General features: G+C 36.5%; 1 protein-coding gene across 2 annotated transcripts in view; it reads left to right on the top strand.

The window, feature by feature from the left end:
* ATF6 (activating transcription factor 6) overlaps positions 1-19,171 on the top strand; it is a 212,740-nt gene that overhangs the window by 9,126 nt on the left and 184,443 nt on the right. For both annotated transcript variants that reach the window (XM_054479470.2, XM_054479478.2), the window contains exons 2-6: positions 3,125-3,201; positions 6,770-6,857; positions 8,872-8,978; positions 16,204-16,333; positions 16,928-17,131. In XM_054479470.2, coding sequence (XP_054335445.1) covers positions 3,125-3,201; positions 6,770-6,857; positions 8,872-8,978; positions 16,204-16,333; positions 16,928-17,131 — 606 coding nt within the window. The remainder of the gene's footprint in view (positions 1-3,124; positions 3,202-6,769; positions 6,858-8,871; positions 8,979-16,203; positions 16,334-16,927; positions 17,132-19,171) is intronic.

Below are 19,171 nucleotides of genomic sequence, written 5' to 3'. Positions count from 1 at the left end.
CCCAGTGGTCAAATCTGGGAAAATTTGAGCATCAGAATAAAATGAGGGTATACATTATAGTATAAATACTATGCGATGTTCCTATGCCATCATATCATCCTATGATATATTCACATGATCACTTGGTCAAGTTGGTGTCTTCCAGGTTTCACCACTGTAAAGCCACTGCTTCTCATTTTGTATTTTATTGCTATTTTGGGGGAGATAATCTGACATAGCACCAATATCCTTTTCTTATTAAACCTCTAACCATGAGCCCTAGCCTCATTAATAACCCCAGTCTATATCAGTTACCACTGTAATGGTTGCCAAATGGTAACTATCTAACTCTGTCGTTCTGTCTATCCTTCTATCATTGTTGATTGACATTGCACTATAAGAACCGACCTACCTACCTTCCTTCGTTCCTTCCTTCCTTCCCTCCTTCCTTCTGTTATGAACTCATTGATTCCTTTTTTATTTGGTGGTTGGTAAACCGCTACTCTCATTTTATTCTGATGCTCAGATTTTCCCAGATTTGACCACTGAGAATTCATTCATATTGGGGCCTTTGTTCTTTTTGACATATTCCTGTCATTTGCTGAGAATTTCTGGCACAACAAGATTTCCAGGCTTATTTTGCACTTTCCCTGCTGCCCTGGAATTGGTTATTTCTCCAAGGAACCCCTTAGTGGACTTCTGTTTGGTGGAAGATGGTATTTAGTATCCAAGATCTGGTCACCCAGTATTTTCATTGCTACTGGGATGTCATTGCTTCTAGGACCTCTTAGCAGACAGAACTAGGAAATATGTATACATGTATATATATATGTGCATGTGTATATATGCATAATACAAACATCTGTATATGTGTGTACATATATATATTTCTATAGCTATCTGTGTTATGTTTTAAATGAGTTTATTTACTAATATTTCTAGTTCTAATCCAACATCTTAGGATTCTTTTAGTCTCCCGACTCTCCATGCTCTTAAATCCTTTCTCAGACTGTGAGAAATCTGACTCCAATTATTTTAGTAAAAGGCAAAAGATTCATTCGTTCTGAAGAGAAACCAGAGCATTCTAATTATTTTAGATATATTCAACCATTTGCTCAGTCACCTAACATATTTGTTCAGTATGACCACTCTCCTAACCACTCAGGCTGCCTTTTCCATCTGCTACTCCATTCCGCCTCCCACTGGGCTGGGGCATGCTGGCACCTTTGCTGGGCAATAGTCTCTCCCACACCATCCTATTTCCTTGGATATGAGGCACATTGCTGGAGATGACTGTGCACAAAACCCCATCACCTTTGTTGCCCTGCTTCTTCGGAAGCTGACATCTCTGTGTTGGGAGGGGTAGGGAAGAAAAGGAAGGTTGGGAAGGGAAGGAAGAATGGGGGAAAGGTAGGAAGCCACATTACAGATATATATTTTGAGGACAGAGCTGACAGAATTTTCTGGTAGATTGAATATGGAGAGTGAGGAAGAGAAGTAAATAATTAAGTAATAATGATCCCAAGGTATTTGGCCTGAGCAACTGAGAAAATCCAATTGTCATTAACTGAGATGAGGACAAAGCAGTAGGAGGTTTGGTGGGGTTGATGAGGAGCTCATTTTGGATATGTTAGGTTTGACGTGCCTTTTAAACATCTAAGAGGAGATGTCATACTCTGTACATGCATCTTGAAGTGTGGGTTGGAGATGTATATTTGGAAATCCTTGGCATATAGATTTTATTTAAAGCCGTGAGCTCAGCTGAGATTACCAAGGAAGTAAGATAGATAGAAACGTTTATGCTGAGCCCAGGGACAATTTTGTGTTAGAGAGATGAGGAAAAACCAGCAAGGTGAGGTCAACCACTGAGGTGGGAGGAAAACCGGGTGAGTGTGATATTCTGGAAGTCAAGTGAAGAAAATGCTTCAGTTAAAATGAAAGGATCAACTATGTTAATGCTGTTGATAGGTCAAGTAAGATGAGGACTATGAGTTTACCATTGAATTTAGCAATATGGAATTCACTGGGGACATTAATAATTATGTGTATGTGGAGTGGGGAGCTTGATTGGAGCAGGTTCAGAACGAATGGGAGGAAAGAAATGAGAGAGCCAGATAGAGAACTCTTTAAAGGAGTTTCAGCCTATATATAAGCCACAGTCCTCTGCTTACATGTTTATTGGCTCTGCACCTGAGTAGTCTTTTCTGAGAGTCACGTGAGTAACCTTTTGTTATTACTACGTATAAATTTTTTTGCTAAATACTATTTTGTCTTAGGCGGTGAAATGTTACTGTAATTGGTCAAGCTAATAACAGACTGACAGTGTAGTTCCTACACTTGTGCACTGAAGAAATCATCAGAGCAGTTTCAGCGGCATAAAATAGGTAGAGAGTATAAAGGAAGATCTAGTTTTGAAAAACTCTTCAAAGTGCTTAAAGTTTTGAAAGTGTCAGAGAAAATAAGAACTTCATAGATTCTGTGGTAAGCAGCCTTCTTGGGCCTTGGTCAACACCTTGACCTTTCTCTACAAAAAGTTTTCAGTATAGTGTATTGAAGAATGTTTTCTGTATCCACATATTTCTCGATTTATAATGAAACCTCATTAGGAAATTGGAATATAGTTAGATTTGCTGAAATGAATTTGATGGTTTAGATGAATGAATCCTTTACTGTCTAGATAGAAAATTGGTTGCACCCTTAACTTAGGGCATGGATAACAAATACGCAGTGTGTATATACTTTCCACAGCCCTCTCCTGTTGCTTATGAACCATGTCTACTTTCCACGGTTGCCTCCTATTACTTATGAACCACATTAACTTTTCATGCTGAACCCAGATGTAGCATCAGAATTCTTGTTAGTAGTGTTCCATAAAGCCACTACCAATTAGTCTTACATGACATATGACATAAAACCTTTTTTGATCCCTGGTGTAAGAATTCAGTTCACAAGATAAAAATTATGCAGAAAACAACACATAAATTGGAAATGAGCATTGAATTGCTTATTCACATTACTGGAGTTTATCAATAATCGTAATGGCTAATGAGAAACCTTAGTAGAAGTGACATAGGGATACAGTGCTTGTTTCTTTGTCAAATAATTGAATTGACAGTTCATTTCTATTCTTTTCCTTTGTCCAAAGATTCTGCTCTCTTTGCTGAACTCGGTTATTTCACAGACACTGATGAGCTGCAATTGGAAGCAGCAAATGAGACGTATGTAAGTATTTACTAAGGTTGAATAATGTGATATTTAGTCTTTAACCCTAATTATTGCAAGAAAGTTTCAGGACAACAGGTTGAGGCTAGTAATTTAAGTTACATACTTAATGGTAAATAGCTTCTACCATGAAGTATGAAAGTTAGTAGCCATTTTGTAGTCAGTAAATGTAGGACAGTAGAAATTGCATTGGTCTTGGTGTGAGACTTGTATTCTAGGCCTACCTTTGGCCCTAGGGATGGGTGACTTTGGAAAAGTCACTAACCTGCCTACTTCTTGGTTTTTACAGATTCTTTGTTTTTAAAAAGGAAGTTGGTAAGTTCTGCTTGACTAAGTTGGTAAGTCAAGCAGAACTTACCAACTTCCTTTTTAAAAGTTGTGTATTCGTGTAGAAAGCTCTGAAAAGTAGGTATATCCTTACCTTTGATTGGTTAGAGGTCTGTGTGAAAACTAATATAACACTGAGTCCCCAAGAATATCTTAGATTTTCTTTTCTTTATTAGTACATATAAAACTCTTTGCCCTATAGAACTTTGATTTTGTCTTATTCTTTAATGGATGAGGTGCTGTTTCACTTAAGAAGTAATTCAAGTGAGCAGAGTAATTTGTCAATCAGGTTTAATAGCACATCATTTTAAGCTCTTATTAACTTGAGTACAAAATATGTAAAGATTGCTTAGTGAGTTTCAGATATTTCTTAAACAGTGATTTAGCAGTTGTTTTACCATTAGTCGACAGAAAAGAATGAAGGACATGATATATTTTAAAAAATCAGTACATGGGATTTTAATGGTTTCATTTACTCCATGAGATACTCTAGAATGTGGCCCATTGATTAAATTGCCTTTTAATATTGGCTGTTTGAATAAGCAACTGATATTCATATTTCATAACATCTAGAATCCTAAAAGAAAGTGTTTCTTTTAAACTATGTCAAGAAACTGTGTGCTCAATTGGAAAGATTAAGGGAAATATATTCCTGATTTTACAACTAACATTCTATTACTTTATGCAAGTCACTCAATCTTTCAGTTCCTTAGTTTTTCTAGTATGACATGAAGGGATTCAATCTCTGAGAGCCCTCATGTCATTCTTCTTCCAAACGGCAGTAGAATTTCCCATGCTAAATCACTGAAGAGCTCGAGTATATAAGTGCCAGTATGTTTCATTTTGCATAAACTGGGCCTGTTAAATGTCTGATGAGATAAAATCTTTATGCTGTAGAAGGTATTTGACTTATTTGGCTGAAGATTGAGTCAGAAGTTTCCTGAAGTAGATCATGCCCTTATTTAAAAGTGTTGCTGGCACTCAGGCAAGCAACATTGGTAACTTTACTTAGATTAAGAAAGTTTAAGTATATTTTTTGGTTGCTAAAACAAGGCTGCTTATTTTATTTATTTTTTTTTAAAGACAGAGTCGCACTCTGTTGCCCAGGCTGGAGTGCAGTGGTGTGATCTCGGCTCACTGCAACCTCTGCCTCCCAGGTTCAAGCGATTCTCATGTCTCAGCCTGCTGAATAGCTGGGACTACAGGTGCATGCTACCACGCCTGGCTAATTTTTGTAGTTTTAGTAGAGACGGGGTTTCATTACATTGGCCAGGCTAGTCTCGAACTCCTGAGCTCAAGTGGTCCACCCACCTCAGCCTCCCAAAGTGCTGGGATTACAGGCATGAGCCACCACACCTGGCCAAGGCTGCTTAATTTTTTGATGTGAAGATCCAAATAAGAGAAAAAAGTGAAGGAGATTGATGTTTTAAAAAATGGTTCTTTTATGATTTAAATTTTTTTCATGTGCACTTTTACATGTTCTCTTTATGTACCTTGTACTAATATTTACTCAGTTATGGGCATCATAAGAAAATAGTTTCCCTTCTGTGTTTCTGTTATATTCTCAATAAAAATGAACCATATAGTAGTCATTTTGAAATGATAATATTCTTCTAGAAATTGTTAACAAATGGTCGTTACCAATTACTAGACACATTTTTACTTTTTTTGCCTGAGGTGTATTTATTTATTTATTTATTTATTTATTTATTTATTTATTTATTGAGACGGAGTCTTGCTCTGTCACCCAGGCTGGAGTACAGTGGCGCAATCTCGGCTCACTGCAAGCTCCACCTCCCAAGTTCACACCATTCTCCCGCCTCAGCCTCCTGAGTAGCTGGGACTCCAGGTGCCCACCACCACGCCCGGCTAATTTTTTGTATTTTTAGTAGAGACGGGGTTTCACCGTGTTAGCCAGGATGGTCTCGATCTCCTGACCTCGTGATCCACCTGCCTCGGCTTCCCAAAGTGCTGGGATTACAGGCGTGAGCCACCGCGTCCGGCCGAGGTGTATTTTATTGTTGCTGTTTTTGTTGTTGTTGTTTTGTTTTGTTTTTTGACAGGGTCTGGCTCTGTCTCCCAGGATGGAGTGCAGTGGCATGATCTTGGCTTATTGCAGCCTCCATATTTTGGACTCAAGCGATCTTCCCACCCCAGCCTCCAGAATAGCTGGGACCATAGGTGCACGCCACTATGCCCAGCTAGTGTTTGTATTTTTTTCTTAGGTAGAGATGGGTTTTGCCATGTTGCCCAGGCTGGTCTTGAACCCCTGTGCTCAAGCAGTCCTATTGTTGCTGTTTTATCATCTGTGACATTAAGTTAATATTTACTGCCTTTTGACTTTATTTTATTATTTATGTATTAAGTTTACTTCTCTTTTTGTCTCTGTGACTCCAGACACTTAATTTAAAATAGTACTGTTTGGTACTAACTTGATCTCAGACTTACATGAGGACTCTGAAATTATGTGACACTTCTTTATTCATATATATATAGTATAAGGTGTTTATCTGGATGACCCAGAATATGCTTATATTTCGGTTAGAAAAACCACCTAAATGAAAAGAACTTAATGGAGCCTTTAAGAAGTTTGCTGGACCCTGTTTTAGAAAATTAGTTTTATTTTATAGGATTAAAAAGTGGTGTTGTTTTTGATTCATAAAAGTTTTAGAAATTTAAGAAGTATAGAACAGTAGAAAAAAAAGAAAATTACTCTGATTCCTAAAAGTTTTAGAAAATTTAGGAAGTATAGAACAGTAGAAAAAAAAGAAAATTACTCAGTGGTAACTATCCTCTTTATGATTCTTGCCTGTCTTTTGGATGTATCTATATTCTTTCTATTGTATATAGAGATTATATTATGAATAGCATTTGCTTTGTCTTGTTTTTCTTAATGGCAATGGGAAAATGTATTTTGCTGGATTTCCCTTAAGATAAAAGACACATTTTTGACTCCTGTAATGGTCATTCTCATAGAAAAGAATGAAGCCAACTAAATGTTTTAAATACTGAATCCCTTACCTCTTTCCTAGTTGTTGCTGCTGTGCTTCAAGTAACTGAATTGATTTTATCTCTAGGCTATCCAAGATGTATTCTCATACAAGACTGACTTAGAATATTGTTTTTACTAGATTGGCTAATAGCAGTTAAATTATTTGTGCCAAATTGTGTCTCACAGTTTGATTTTAAGATGTGTATGTTTTATTCGTTTAATATTCTTTTGCTGATTTGAAACCTACAGGAAAACAATTTTGATCATCTTGATTTTGATTTGGATTTGATGCCTTGGGAGTCAGACATTTGGGACATCAACAACCAAATCTGTACAGGTAATTATGTGTTTCACTGGTAAAAGTTTTAAAAAGATCAATTTTATTTTGTAGTTTGGTCATACTCAAAATTAGGTGGGGTTATTGGCCTATTTTGGTAGATTAAAAGATTCCTGGTGTTATGCATTCTATTTCTGGTATGGCAATTATGTAAACAAATTTCTTGCCAAAAATGGATATGAGGAGTTTCATAGTTATGTTTCAGTAGTGTAATGAATGAATAGTTCATATCAGAAATAGAAATAGTGATTTTGAATTATGAATAATGTCTCTGTATAAGATTAACCTGAGAACCAGACAGGGCTTAGGGAATCAAAGGGAAGAGCCTGGGTTACCAGAACCTAGGAACTTGGTGGAGGAGTCCCATGCATTTAATACATGTACTTCTAAGAAGGGGCAGCACCTAGCTGATACTAATATCTTTAAGGGGGCCTAATGAGGTCGGGGTTGAGTATGCTGAAAGAAGCCAGAACCTGGAGCAAATTGCCAGTGCTGGGGTACAGCTGATGGTAGAATGAAGAAAATCCCTTCTCCTCCCTTCTAGCTTCTTCTAGTATCCCCTATTGACAGGACCTAAAAGGATGCCAGCTGGGAATAATTTATATCACCGATTATAGAAAGTGGACTTAGTGCTGAGAGACAGTGAATAAATAACCAGCACATTCTCCTATCTAAATTCCTCCCTACCCCTGCACTACCTATTCCTCTTCATTTTATGTATTTACTTATACTGCTTCATGCCTGTTTGCCTTCATAGAATGTGGGATACACAAAGTCAGTGTTCTGGTTTTATCGTTTGACAAACTACTCTAAATCTTAGTTGCTTAAAGCAACAACCATTTTATTAGATTGCTAGAATCCATGGGCCACGAATTTTGACTGGGTGCTCACGAATTTTGACTGGGTGCTCCAAGGATGGCTTGTCTCTGCTCCATGATGTCCAGACCACGACTGGGGAGATTTGAAGATTGTAGTAGCTTGACATTTGGGGGCTAGAATCATCTTGAGGTTTCCTCACTCATATGTGTGGCACCTGGGGTGGAATGACTTGAAGACTAGGACTACCAAATGGAGTGCCTGCGTAGGGCCTCTTTGTGTGGCGTGGTGTTCTCAGTCATGGTGGTCTCAGGGTAGTCAGACTTCAAAGGCTCCAAGTATGAGTGTTCCAGCACACAAAGCAGAGGCTGCATTTCCAGCTTCAGAATTCACATAGCATTACTTCTGTCTTCTCTTGATTGAAGGAGTCAAGTCCACCTAAATTCATGGGGAGGGGAAATCGACTCTACTCCTTGATGGGAAAGTGGCAAGATCACATTGTAGAAGATCATGAGGGAAGATCATGAAGGATGGTAGATATTGTATGGCTAATTTTGGAAAACACAGTCTGCCATCCCCACCCTATTCTATCTTTGACACCAAGGGATACTGCCTGGGCCATAGTTGCTCAGTACATTTTTATAGGATAAATTAATAGTTTAAAAGATATGAACATTTTTTATGAGTTTAAATTGTATTGTCAAAAATGCTTTCCAAAATATTTCCTGTTTCTTATTTTTTTTAATTTTTTGGGAATCTATAATATTTCGCATATGGTAAAATATTCAAAAGGTACAAAAATCTGTGTAGTAGAAAAATGTCTCCTGCTTTTATTCCTCAGCCAACAAGTTCTGTTTTCCAGAGACAACCACTGTTACCAGTTTCTTCTGTTTACCCTTCCAGAGAATTAGTGCAGATGCAAGTGTACACATGTATATATACACACACACACAGACATATATATATATATATATATATATACAGCCCCCCTCCCCACATATATATATAATTTGTTACACAAGTGGAAACATACTAGATATATTGTTTTCTGCATCTTTCGTTTTCACTCATTATATTTTGGTGACCTTAGCTTCCATATCTGATTGAATTTTAAAAGTAGATTTTACCTTCTTTCTTGTTCATTTTATTATAAGTTTTTATTGTCCAGTGGGTAAAACCTTTCCTCCATGTTTTCCAGTTAAAGATATTAAGGCAGAACCTCAGCCACTTTCTCCAGCCTCCTCAAGTTATTCAGTCTCGTCTCCTCGGTCAGTGGACTCTTATTCTTCAACTCAGTATGTTCCTGTGAGTAGCCAGTCTTTTGCAATGATTTTGGTTATAATATGCTATCTGGAAAATATGTATATGGGGGAGGCAGTTAACATTTATTGAATACTACTATGAGTTATATTGTCTCATTTAATGAGGGAACTGAGACTCAAGAAAGAGCCTTGTGGGAGCTAGAAAGTTGTTAGTGCCTTTGGTTTTGCCCTCTTTCCCCTCTGTTCATGCCTCCATAATTTCATTGTTTCATTTGTTTCATTGCATTTTAACAGTATCCAGTATTTGTTTATTGGCTTACTGTCCTTTCTCCCACCCTTTCTTTCTCCTCCCTATTAGGATATACATTCTTTATATATGGACATAGAAGAATGTAAGATGGTCAGTTTTTATATCTCTTTAGTCACAGCATCTAGAATGATTGCCTTAGTTTGGGAATGCCTAGTGCTACCTTTTGAAGGGTCTGACGTTTTTATAAACGTCTGGTAGCTCTTTTAAGAATGCTTCTGCTCTGCGTCCAGACAAAAGCCCTGAGGCCAGGAAAAGGAAGTACCTGATTTAGGTACTTTTTAGAATGGGGAAAGGGAAAGTATAAGAATAAAAAAATCAAATAATATTTTAGTATATTATATGTGCTATAAATTGTGGTATCTTTGCTCCTGCAGGCTCTACATTTAGTTACCAAATCCTGGTGGTTGTATGCACATATTAATTCAAGGATTTATCTTTTCTGCCCCTGCCAGGCCATCACCATCTCACCTGGATTAAGTCAATAGGATTTTAACTGGTCAGCCTTTCAACTCCTCAAACCTTTCTTAGCAGTGGAATCTTCAAAGAGAAATCTTTCAGTTTCACAGGCTTTACTGTATCAGTCATTTGCTTAAAACTTTTTAGTAACTTCCCAGTCCTTACAAGGATGAAATTTAAATTCCCAGAGTACTAGGCTCTCCATGATCTGGCCCCCATTTACCTTTCCAGTCTCCTTTCTTGCTATCCCCTCCTACTTCCACATTCCCCTTAACTTGAGCCCTGTGAGAGTTCCTCTCTGAGAGCTCCTATGCACTCTGCTCATTCAACCGCTGCTCATTCAACTGCTCATTCAGGCACTGTTCCAGATGCTGGCAGTGAACAACAGCAGTGAGATCGCTGCTGTTACAGTTCTAGGTTTTTGCACATCCTCTTTCTTCTGCCTAGAATAGCCCCATTTTCTTCTTGTCTTGGAAAACTCATCCTTCAAGTCCCAGTTCAAAAACTACTTCCTTTATGAAGCTTTTCTCTGATTGCTACTCTTGGTAGCTCTCTGAGGTCCACAATTTCTCCAAATGATTTAATTTTTTAAAAAATTAATAATTACAAAAGGTAGCATACTATATACCCTGTCCTGTACCTTGTTTTTTTAGCTTAGCAGGATAACTCTAATTTCAGAGTATATAATTTTCCCATTATACTACGTAATGTTTCATTGCATGGCCTTATCATGCTTAATTCAGTGATTTCCTTATTGATGAGTATTTGTGTTGTTTTTAGTCTTTTCCAGACCCAGTTAACCTGTACATAAGTCTTTTCCAGACTCAAATAACCTATAGTAAATAACCTGGTACATAAGTCACTTTATATTTTTGCCAGGATATTTTTAGGATATATTTCAAGAGATGGGATTGTTGACACCAGGGTAAATACACTTGAATTTTGCTAGATACTGCCAAATTTCTCTCTATAGGGGTTGTAAAATTTTACATCCTCATCAGCAGTATGTAAGAGGGCCTGTTTTCCCATCATCACTCCACAATAGGTTTTATTTTATATCTCTTTTACTATAAGTATGGTTAAATATCTATTCATATGTTTTATATGTTTAAGGCCTATTTGCATTTCTTTTTAAAAAATGAACTGTCATTTCAAATTTTTGTTCTTTTTTTTTTTTTTTTTTTTTTGGAGATGAACTCTCTTTCTTGTCTACCAGGCTGGAGTGCAATGGCATGATGTCGGCTCACTGCAACCTCCGCCTCCTGGCTTCAAGCAATTCTCCTGCCTCAGCCTCCTGAGTACCTGGGATTACAGGCACCTGCCACCACTCCCGGCTAATTTTTGTATTTTTAGTAGAGACAGGGTTTCACCATGTTGGCCAGGCTGGTCTCGAACTCCTGACCTCAGATTATCCACCTGCCTCGTCCTCCCAAAGTGCTTGGGATTACAGGCGTGAGACACTGCGCCCGGCCGTTGATTTTTTAATTGAATTGTATTGGTCTTTTTCTCTTTAATATTTTAGGTGCTTTATTATATATTGGGATTATTAGTCCTTAGTTTGTGAAATAAGCTGCAAATATTTTTTCCCCAATTTTTCTTTTGTCTCTTTGCTTTATTTCTGGTGTTTATTTTTCCCCAGGTGTACTGTTTTCTATAGCCAAATTATTGATCTTTTCTTTAATTGCTTTTTTGGTCACTCAAAGGAAGGTTTTCACCACTCAGAGGTTATAAAATAATTCACTCATATTTTTACTCTTATTTTTTTGCTTATGTTAATTTTTTGTTTGGAACAATCTCAAATTCACAGAAGTGTTGTGAGTACGTTGCAAATAACTTGTTTTTTCCTTATGCATTTCAGAGTAAGTTACCAGTCCGATGCCCTATCACTCCAATACTTTAGTGTCTACTTCCTACAAGCACAGATATTTCTTAGATAGCCATAATACAAGCACAAAATCGGGAAATAAACATTGATATGTTACTATAATCTAACCTTCAGCTCTCGTTTAAATTGTGCCAGACATCCCAGAGGTGTCCTTTAGACTATCAAAAGGACCCAGTTCAGAATCAAGCATTGCATGTGGTTGTCTTGTCTTTTTAATCTTGTTCAGTATGAAACAGTTCTTCATTAATCCTTGACTTTCTTCACCTTGTCACTTTTGGGGATTAGGAGTTAGTTATTTTGAAGAGCATTTCTTAGTCGTGTTTGTCTGATGTTTCTTTAGGATCATATTCAGGTTTTATATCTGTGGCAGGAATGTCACAGAAGTGCTTTCTGTGTCCGACTTTCGATGACCCAATTTTGATTTTTTCTAATACTGATTATGTTCACTTTGATCACTTCATAGATGTTATCTGCCAACCTATTCCATTGTGAAGTTGCTTTTTCTCTCTATGCCATACATATTTTGTGAGAAAGATACTTTAAGACTATGTAAAAATAGCCTGTTCATCATCACACTTTATATTTGTTCACTTATTTGTTAATATCTGTATTATTCAACAGATTATAATCCGTTACTATAATTATTTATTCTGATTATTACGTTGTCCTGGATTTGGCCAGTGGGGGTCCCTTCACACCAGCTCTTATGTTCTTTTAACGTGTCTCCTTTGGGCTCTGATGTCCTTACACCAGGCTGTCTTCCCATGTGGATGCCCTCGTCACTCTGCTGTGACTCCTCATGCCAGGCCGCCTGCCATATCAGTGCCCTCTCTACCCTTCTTGGACCCTGACATTCCACCAGGCTACTTCTCTGCATGGATGGTGGTCTTGCTTTACCCCATCTAGTGGCTTAGCATAAAATTATTCAGGAAGAAATATTTTCTAAGTGACTATGAATAAGTATTTATCATGAGATATTATTTTTGGTGTTTAGATCTCGGATCCATTTGAAATTACCCTTGTGTATTATATGAGATACAAATCCAATTTATGTTTTTCCAAATGACTATCAAAATGATTATTCTAGTACCATTTATCAAAAAGTTCATCTGATTTCAATTATATGCTTGTATTTTAAATTTATGTAAATGGTATTATGGTAGACATCTTTATATTATTTACTTTTAAAAATCAGCACAGTGTTTTTAAGATAAATTCCTATTGCTCTGTGTACATCAAATCTGTTGCATCTAACTCTGTACAACATTCAAGTATGCATTCACTACATTTTTACCTACACCATAATGAATATTTTTAAAAATGTTCCCTTGAGGACCCATGTGAGAAATCCTTTAGGATATATGCCTAGAATTGCTGGGTGGTAGAATGTGCAGATATTTAATTTGACAAGTGCTTCCATATTGCTCCCCAGGATCATCATAGTACTCTGTGGGCTGGCAGCAGTGCCTGAGGATCCCTGTGACTTCTCTCCTGATACTTGGCATTGTCTGCCTTTTTAATTTTTACTCCATGGCACAATGTGTTTTGTTGTCGTTTGCTTCTATTTTGTTTTACTTTGTATTTCTTTGGTTATTGTTTTCAACATTTGTTTACATTCTTATGAGCTTTTTGGACTTTTTTTCTTTTATACATTGTTTATTCCTGTCCTTTGCCAGTTTTTCTACTCAGTTGTCTTCTTGTTTATCTGCAGGAATTCCTCGTATATTTGAAATAGTAAACTCTTGTTGGATTTAGACATTCAAATTGCCTATATCTTTTCCCTTTCTATTATCTATTAACTTTGTAGTCTTTATTAAGTATAAATAGTTAATTTTCAATTACTCAGGCTTATCTTTTTTTTTCTTTTGCTTTATGGCTTATTTAAGAAGTCCTTCTATGCTTTTAGAGCACAAAGGTATTCTCCTGCATTTTCTTTTATTAACCATATGGTTTACCTTTCACATTTAGGTTTCTTAATACTCTTAGACACCACTTTAATATGTGGTATTATGTGGGGATCTAGCACTAGGTAGGGATCTAGTTTTAATTTTCTCTATAGAAATGAATCAGTTTTCCTAACTGTATTGTCTTTATAATCACTTGTAATCACTCTTTTCAACAATATTGTATATCTCTTTGTTTACTCAAATCTTCTTTTATGCCTTAGTTCAGTTGTGTACTTTTCTTCATATGGGTCCTGCACATTCTTTAGAAAATTTCTAGGTATTTTGTAATTGTTATTGCTATTATGAGTGAAATATTTATTTATTTGTTTTATTTAAATCTTTTTTCTTTTTAATTTTTCTGGGTACATAGTAGGCATATATATTTGTGGGGTACATGAGATGTTTTGACATAGGCATGCAATGTAAAATAATTAGATCATGGAAAATGGGGTATCTGTCCCCTCAAGCATTTATCCTTTGTGTTATAAACAATCCAGTTTCACTCTTATTGTCATTTTAAAATGTACGACTAAGCTCTTATTGAGTATAGTCACCCTGCTGTGCTATTAAATAATGTCTTATTCCTTCTCCTTTTTTTTTTTTTTTTTTTTTTTTTAACCCATTAACAATCACCATCTCATCACCAGCTTCTCAGTACCCTTCCCAGCCTCTGGTAACCATCCTTCTACTCTATGTTCATGATTTCAATTGTTTTGGTTTGATCTCACAAATAAGTGAGAACATGTGATGTTTGTCTTTCTGTGCCTGGCTTGAAATATTTATTTTTTATTATATTTTCTAAGTGTGTATTAATACAATATTTTCAAGGTCAAATTTTTTTTTCAGTGGATTGTTACATGTGCTTCAAGTATATAGCATATTACCTTGCTAAAAGGCACGCTGTCTCTTTTGTTTTAATGTTTTTTAAATTTCTTCTTTTAGTGTAATTATACTAGAATTACAGAAAAAGCAGGTATCTATTTTTTATCCTGACTTTAATTATAATGCATTCAGCATTGGCTTTGGCTGTATAATTACTGATAGCTTTTTAATGTTAAGAAAGTATTGCTCGGATCCTTGTTTTCTAGGATTTTATTGAGGAATACTTGTTGAATATTATCAAATACCTTTTAAGCGTCAAAGGCCATGAAGATAATAGTCTCCTCCCGTGTTACCTTGTACTCTTTGGTTTCTTGGAAATATATTTTAATACACTCTACATATTGCTCAGCTTACATGCTGAGTAGGTGTTAAGGATGAATGAAGATGCAGTTGTCACTTGTCACTCTCACCAGTGAGACTGGGAGCATCTCTTTCTCCCATATCCTCTCCAGGTCATTTTAATTTTTTTTATGATTAAAAAATTTAAATTTGCCTTTGGCTACCATTTGCATTTCCTTTTCAGTGCAATGGCTGTTCCTGCCCTTTGTCTATTTTTCACAAATATTTTCTACCAATATATGTCTTTTAACTTTGTTTATGGTCTAGTTTTTATTGTTAGTTTACTTATTATTTGTTCAAATCTATTTCTTCTTCCTTTGTGGCTTCTGTGTGTTCTGACTTAAGAGGGTCTGCAACACCCTGAGAGTAAACAAGTATTCTTTTAAATTTTGTTTTTATATTATAATCTTATAGATTATTTTGAAGATGTTATAAAGTAGAGATTATGTCTATTGTGTGATCATGCATGCCATCTTTTCTGTCTGAATTGAATTGCTACTTCTATGTTGTTTCTTTATTCTAACAAAATGAGACAGATTCACTGAATATTAAAAGACTTTGGGAAAATGCAAATGTTATCTTTATGTATCTCAATCATTATGAATTCACCTACTAAATTAAAGAAAATAGCACTGTTGGCTGGGTGGGGTGGTTCACGCCTGTAATCCCAGCATTTTGGGAGGCTGAGGTGGGTGGACCATATGAGGTCAGGAGTTCTAGAGCAGCCCAGCCAACATGGTGAAACCCCCTCTCTACCAAAAATACAAAAACTTAGCAAGGCGTGGTGGCACACATCTGTGGTTGTAGCTACTTGGGAGGCTAAGGCAGGAGAATTGCCTGAACTGGGGAGGCAGAGGTTGCAGTGAGCTGAGATTGCATCACTGCACTCCAGCTTGGGCAACAGAGTGAGACTCTGTCTCAAAAAAAAAAAAAAAAAAAAAAGCACTGCTCCATTCATGCATCTTTCTTTTACAACATTTGGAACAAAGGCAGTATTACAAAATAGAAAATAGAAAAGAATACAAATAAAATTATTTTGCTTTTGATATCTTTTAAGACCGAATAAGAGAGATTATGGAGAAAGGATATTGGCATTTTAACTGCAACCTTATACTGATACTGAATGTTTGTATGACTATGAACCAAGTTTTATGTGTGTGTGTGTGTGTGTAGTTTGTAGGAAGAAATGTAGAAACAGATCAATGATTCATATCTTTAATATAACAGGATGGCATAGACTTACTCTGCATTTTGAGTTATTTTTCCTTTGGTATAGATGGATCATGCTGATAGTCACTTATTACTTAATGTATAGATACAGTTTCTAATATACCTCTCCTTTGAAGTTACCTTGAAGTGTTTTTCTGTTTATATATGGGTCTCCTCCTTTTCTATGCAATTTGCTACTTAAGGATTATACTCATTAATTTTTGTTTTTATTATGCTACAGGAGGAGTTGGATTTGTCTTCTAGTTCTCAGATGTCTCCCCTTTCCTTATATGGTGAAAGCTCTAATAGTCCCTCTTCAGCAGAGCCACTGAAGGAAGATAAGCCTGTCACTGGTCCTAGGAACAAGACTGGTATTACTCTATCTCCTAACTTCTGTTATTTCTATTTCAGATTGAGCTTAGGTTCCATTTCTTAAAAGAAAATGCTGGATTAAATTTATGTTTATTAGGCTGGCTTGCTGTTTTTTAATTGGTGGACCTATATTGTTTGTTGTGAGTGATTACCGTGGAGAGGAAAGGGGAGAAATAATCTTTGGTTGTCTCTGTCTTTACAGGTGAAAGATACTTTAAAATAAACTCAGACCCCACCATCTTCAGGAGAGATTTCAAAGTTTCAGTTAAAGATAACTGAATGGAGGGCATTCAGCTATGACATTTGTTACCTCATTAATCTCTGGGTGTTATCCCGTGATTTTAGCTATTCTCCTTTACCAGTTAGTGTGTCCCATTCCCAGAACTGCAGCTTGGTTAAAAAGGAGGTAACAGTTTAAGTACTTTTCTTCAGTTCATTCAAGTATATGTACTGTAGCTATGCTTAAACTCCAGTTAAAGATTGTTACTCGAAGTTAAGATAATGTGTAGAGAAAGGTGTGTGATAGAATCTGTTTTTTAGGGCTTGCTTAATTGCTTTCACATTGACTTGTGGTTTGTCTGGTTTTTCTCCAGAAAATGGATTGACTCCAAAGAAAAAAATTCAGGTGAATTCAAAACCTTCAATTCAGCCCAAGCCTTTATTGCTTCCAGCAGCACCCAAGACTCAAACAAACTCCAGTGTTCCAGCAAAAACCATCATTATTCAGACAGTACCAACACTTATGCCATTGGCAAAGCAGCAACCAATTATCAGTTTACAACCTGCACCCACTAAAGGTACCTGAGCAGAATTTAAGGCTGTGTAAATTTATTTGGAGAGCAGTAAGGGTTGTGTCATATGATTTGTTTTAATTCGGGTTATAATTTCTGAGCACGTGCTGTTTGTCAGGAATGTCTTTGGTTATGAGGACGTTGCAGAGATGACTAATGTGTGGTTCCTGTCATAACAAGGGATATAGCTCTCCAGACCAGTTACATCTGATGGTTATTTTGAAAATCTGGGATACTTTCTTGGTGCCATTTTATTCTGGTGGATAAAATACAGGAACACAAATTTTAAGCTAGTTGAAGGCAGAGTTCAGGTCAGCCAGATTTTTGTGGCTGTGAACTTTTTTTGTTTTTAAGGAATATTTAAAATAATAGGGTCCATTTCAGGTGTGTTATAGCAATAGAATCAAGCCCTTAATCTCTGAGGAGGCTGCATGGTTTAGTAAACAGTGTATTGACCTGGTCATGAGGAGACCTGAACTCTGCTTTCAACTAGCTAAGAATTTGTGTGTTTCGTATTTTATCCACCAGATGGCCTCATACACTTGTGATTCTATGAGAGGTTTAGGTCATTATTGAAAGAAGTTCAAGTCTGAGGATTTGGTACTCTTCAGATATGGGAGTCATTTCCATATGGAGATCTCTTAGGTAGATTAGTCATCATTGTACTCATACTGATATCTGTATACACTGGGTACAAGAAAACTTTTGCAGCATTCTTCTCTCTGGATTTAGTTTGTTGGCACCAGATACGACTAGGCAATAATGGGGTATGGGTTGCAAATAAACACCAATGTTACATTTGTACTGTATCTCCAATTGTGAATAGTTAGCTCGTTTTTTGGAGCATAATTTTAATGAGGGCAAATTTGATAAATTTAATTTCCAGATACTCTTTTAGCTTTGTTCTGTTACATGGTCATAGACAATATGACATTGATAAAAAGAAGACCTAGATGAGAGAATGGATGGATCAGTGGAAATTCATCTATCAGTCCCACCAAAAATAAACAGACAAACAAACAAAAACCAGTTTGAAATGCCTGCCCTCTCAGTACAAAGTCAGAACTGCTGCCTTTTCCATTTGAAAAGTAGCAATCCTATAGAATTCTTGTGATTAATTCTTGTGATTTATAAATGTGTATTAAGGGTTCATGAACTCCTTGAAATAAAATGCAGGATTTAATGTATGTTCATATGTGGATTATTCTAGGGATAGTCTCCAAAACTTTCATTAGGATCTCATAAGGATCTGTGCCTTCCCAAAGGCTAAGAATTTAAACTAATGAAGAACCTCATTGTAGTTCCCATAAGCTATTAAAATACGTCTATACAAAAAGTCTGACATTAATATGACTAGTGTATAAAGCAGGGGTATTCCTAAGAATTTGCCCTTAGCAGATCATTGACTATGTTTGAGTGATGGAAGATCTTACCTATAATAAGAAGACAAACTGTTCTTTTCTGAGCAGTTTATCAGTTCCAGAAACCTGAATTACACATTATTTGAAACTTCAATACTTTCCTGTCATCTGAAGACTGTACTTATTTTTTTGTGAGCATGTGCTAATATGAGGAACTGCACCTTGTCTTTTTTTTTTTCTTTTATTTGAGACAGAGTCTCGCTCTGTTGCCAGGCTGGAGTGCAGTGGTGTGATCTCGGCTCACTGCAACTTCCACCTCCTGGGTTCAAGTGATTCTCCTGCCTCAGCCTCCAGAGTAGCTGGGACTACAGGCACGTGCCACCATGCCCAGCTAATTTTTGTATTTTTAGTAGAGACAGGGTTTCACCATGTTGGCCGGAATGGTCTTGATCTCTTGACCTCGTGATCACCTGCCTCGGCCTCCCAAAGTGCTGGGATTACAGGTGTGAGCCACCGCGCCTGGTGCCTTGTCTGTTTTTGTAGTATAATCTAAATAGGTGGTATTATTATAATAACATACAGATTTAAAGTATGTTTTTCATTTATTTGAGAATGGGGAGGAAGAAGGGAAGTATGGGCAAGATGTTATACAGTTAATCATGTTAATACTAGTAGTAAATATTTT

Source organism: Pongo pygmaeus, chromosome 1, assembly GCF_028885625.2.
Source record: "Pongo pygmaeus isolate AG05252 chromosome 1, NHGRI_mPonPyg2-v2.0_pri, whole genome shotgun sequence".
In the NCBI taxonomy this organism is placed as follows: Eukaryota; Metazoa; Chordata; class Mammalia; order Primates; family Hominidae; genus Pongo; species Pongo pygmaeus.
This window is presented reverse-complemented; position numbering and strand designations above follow the sequence as displayed.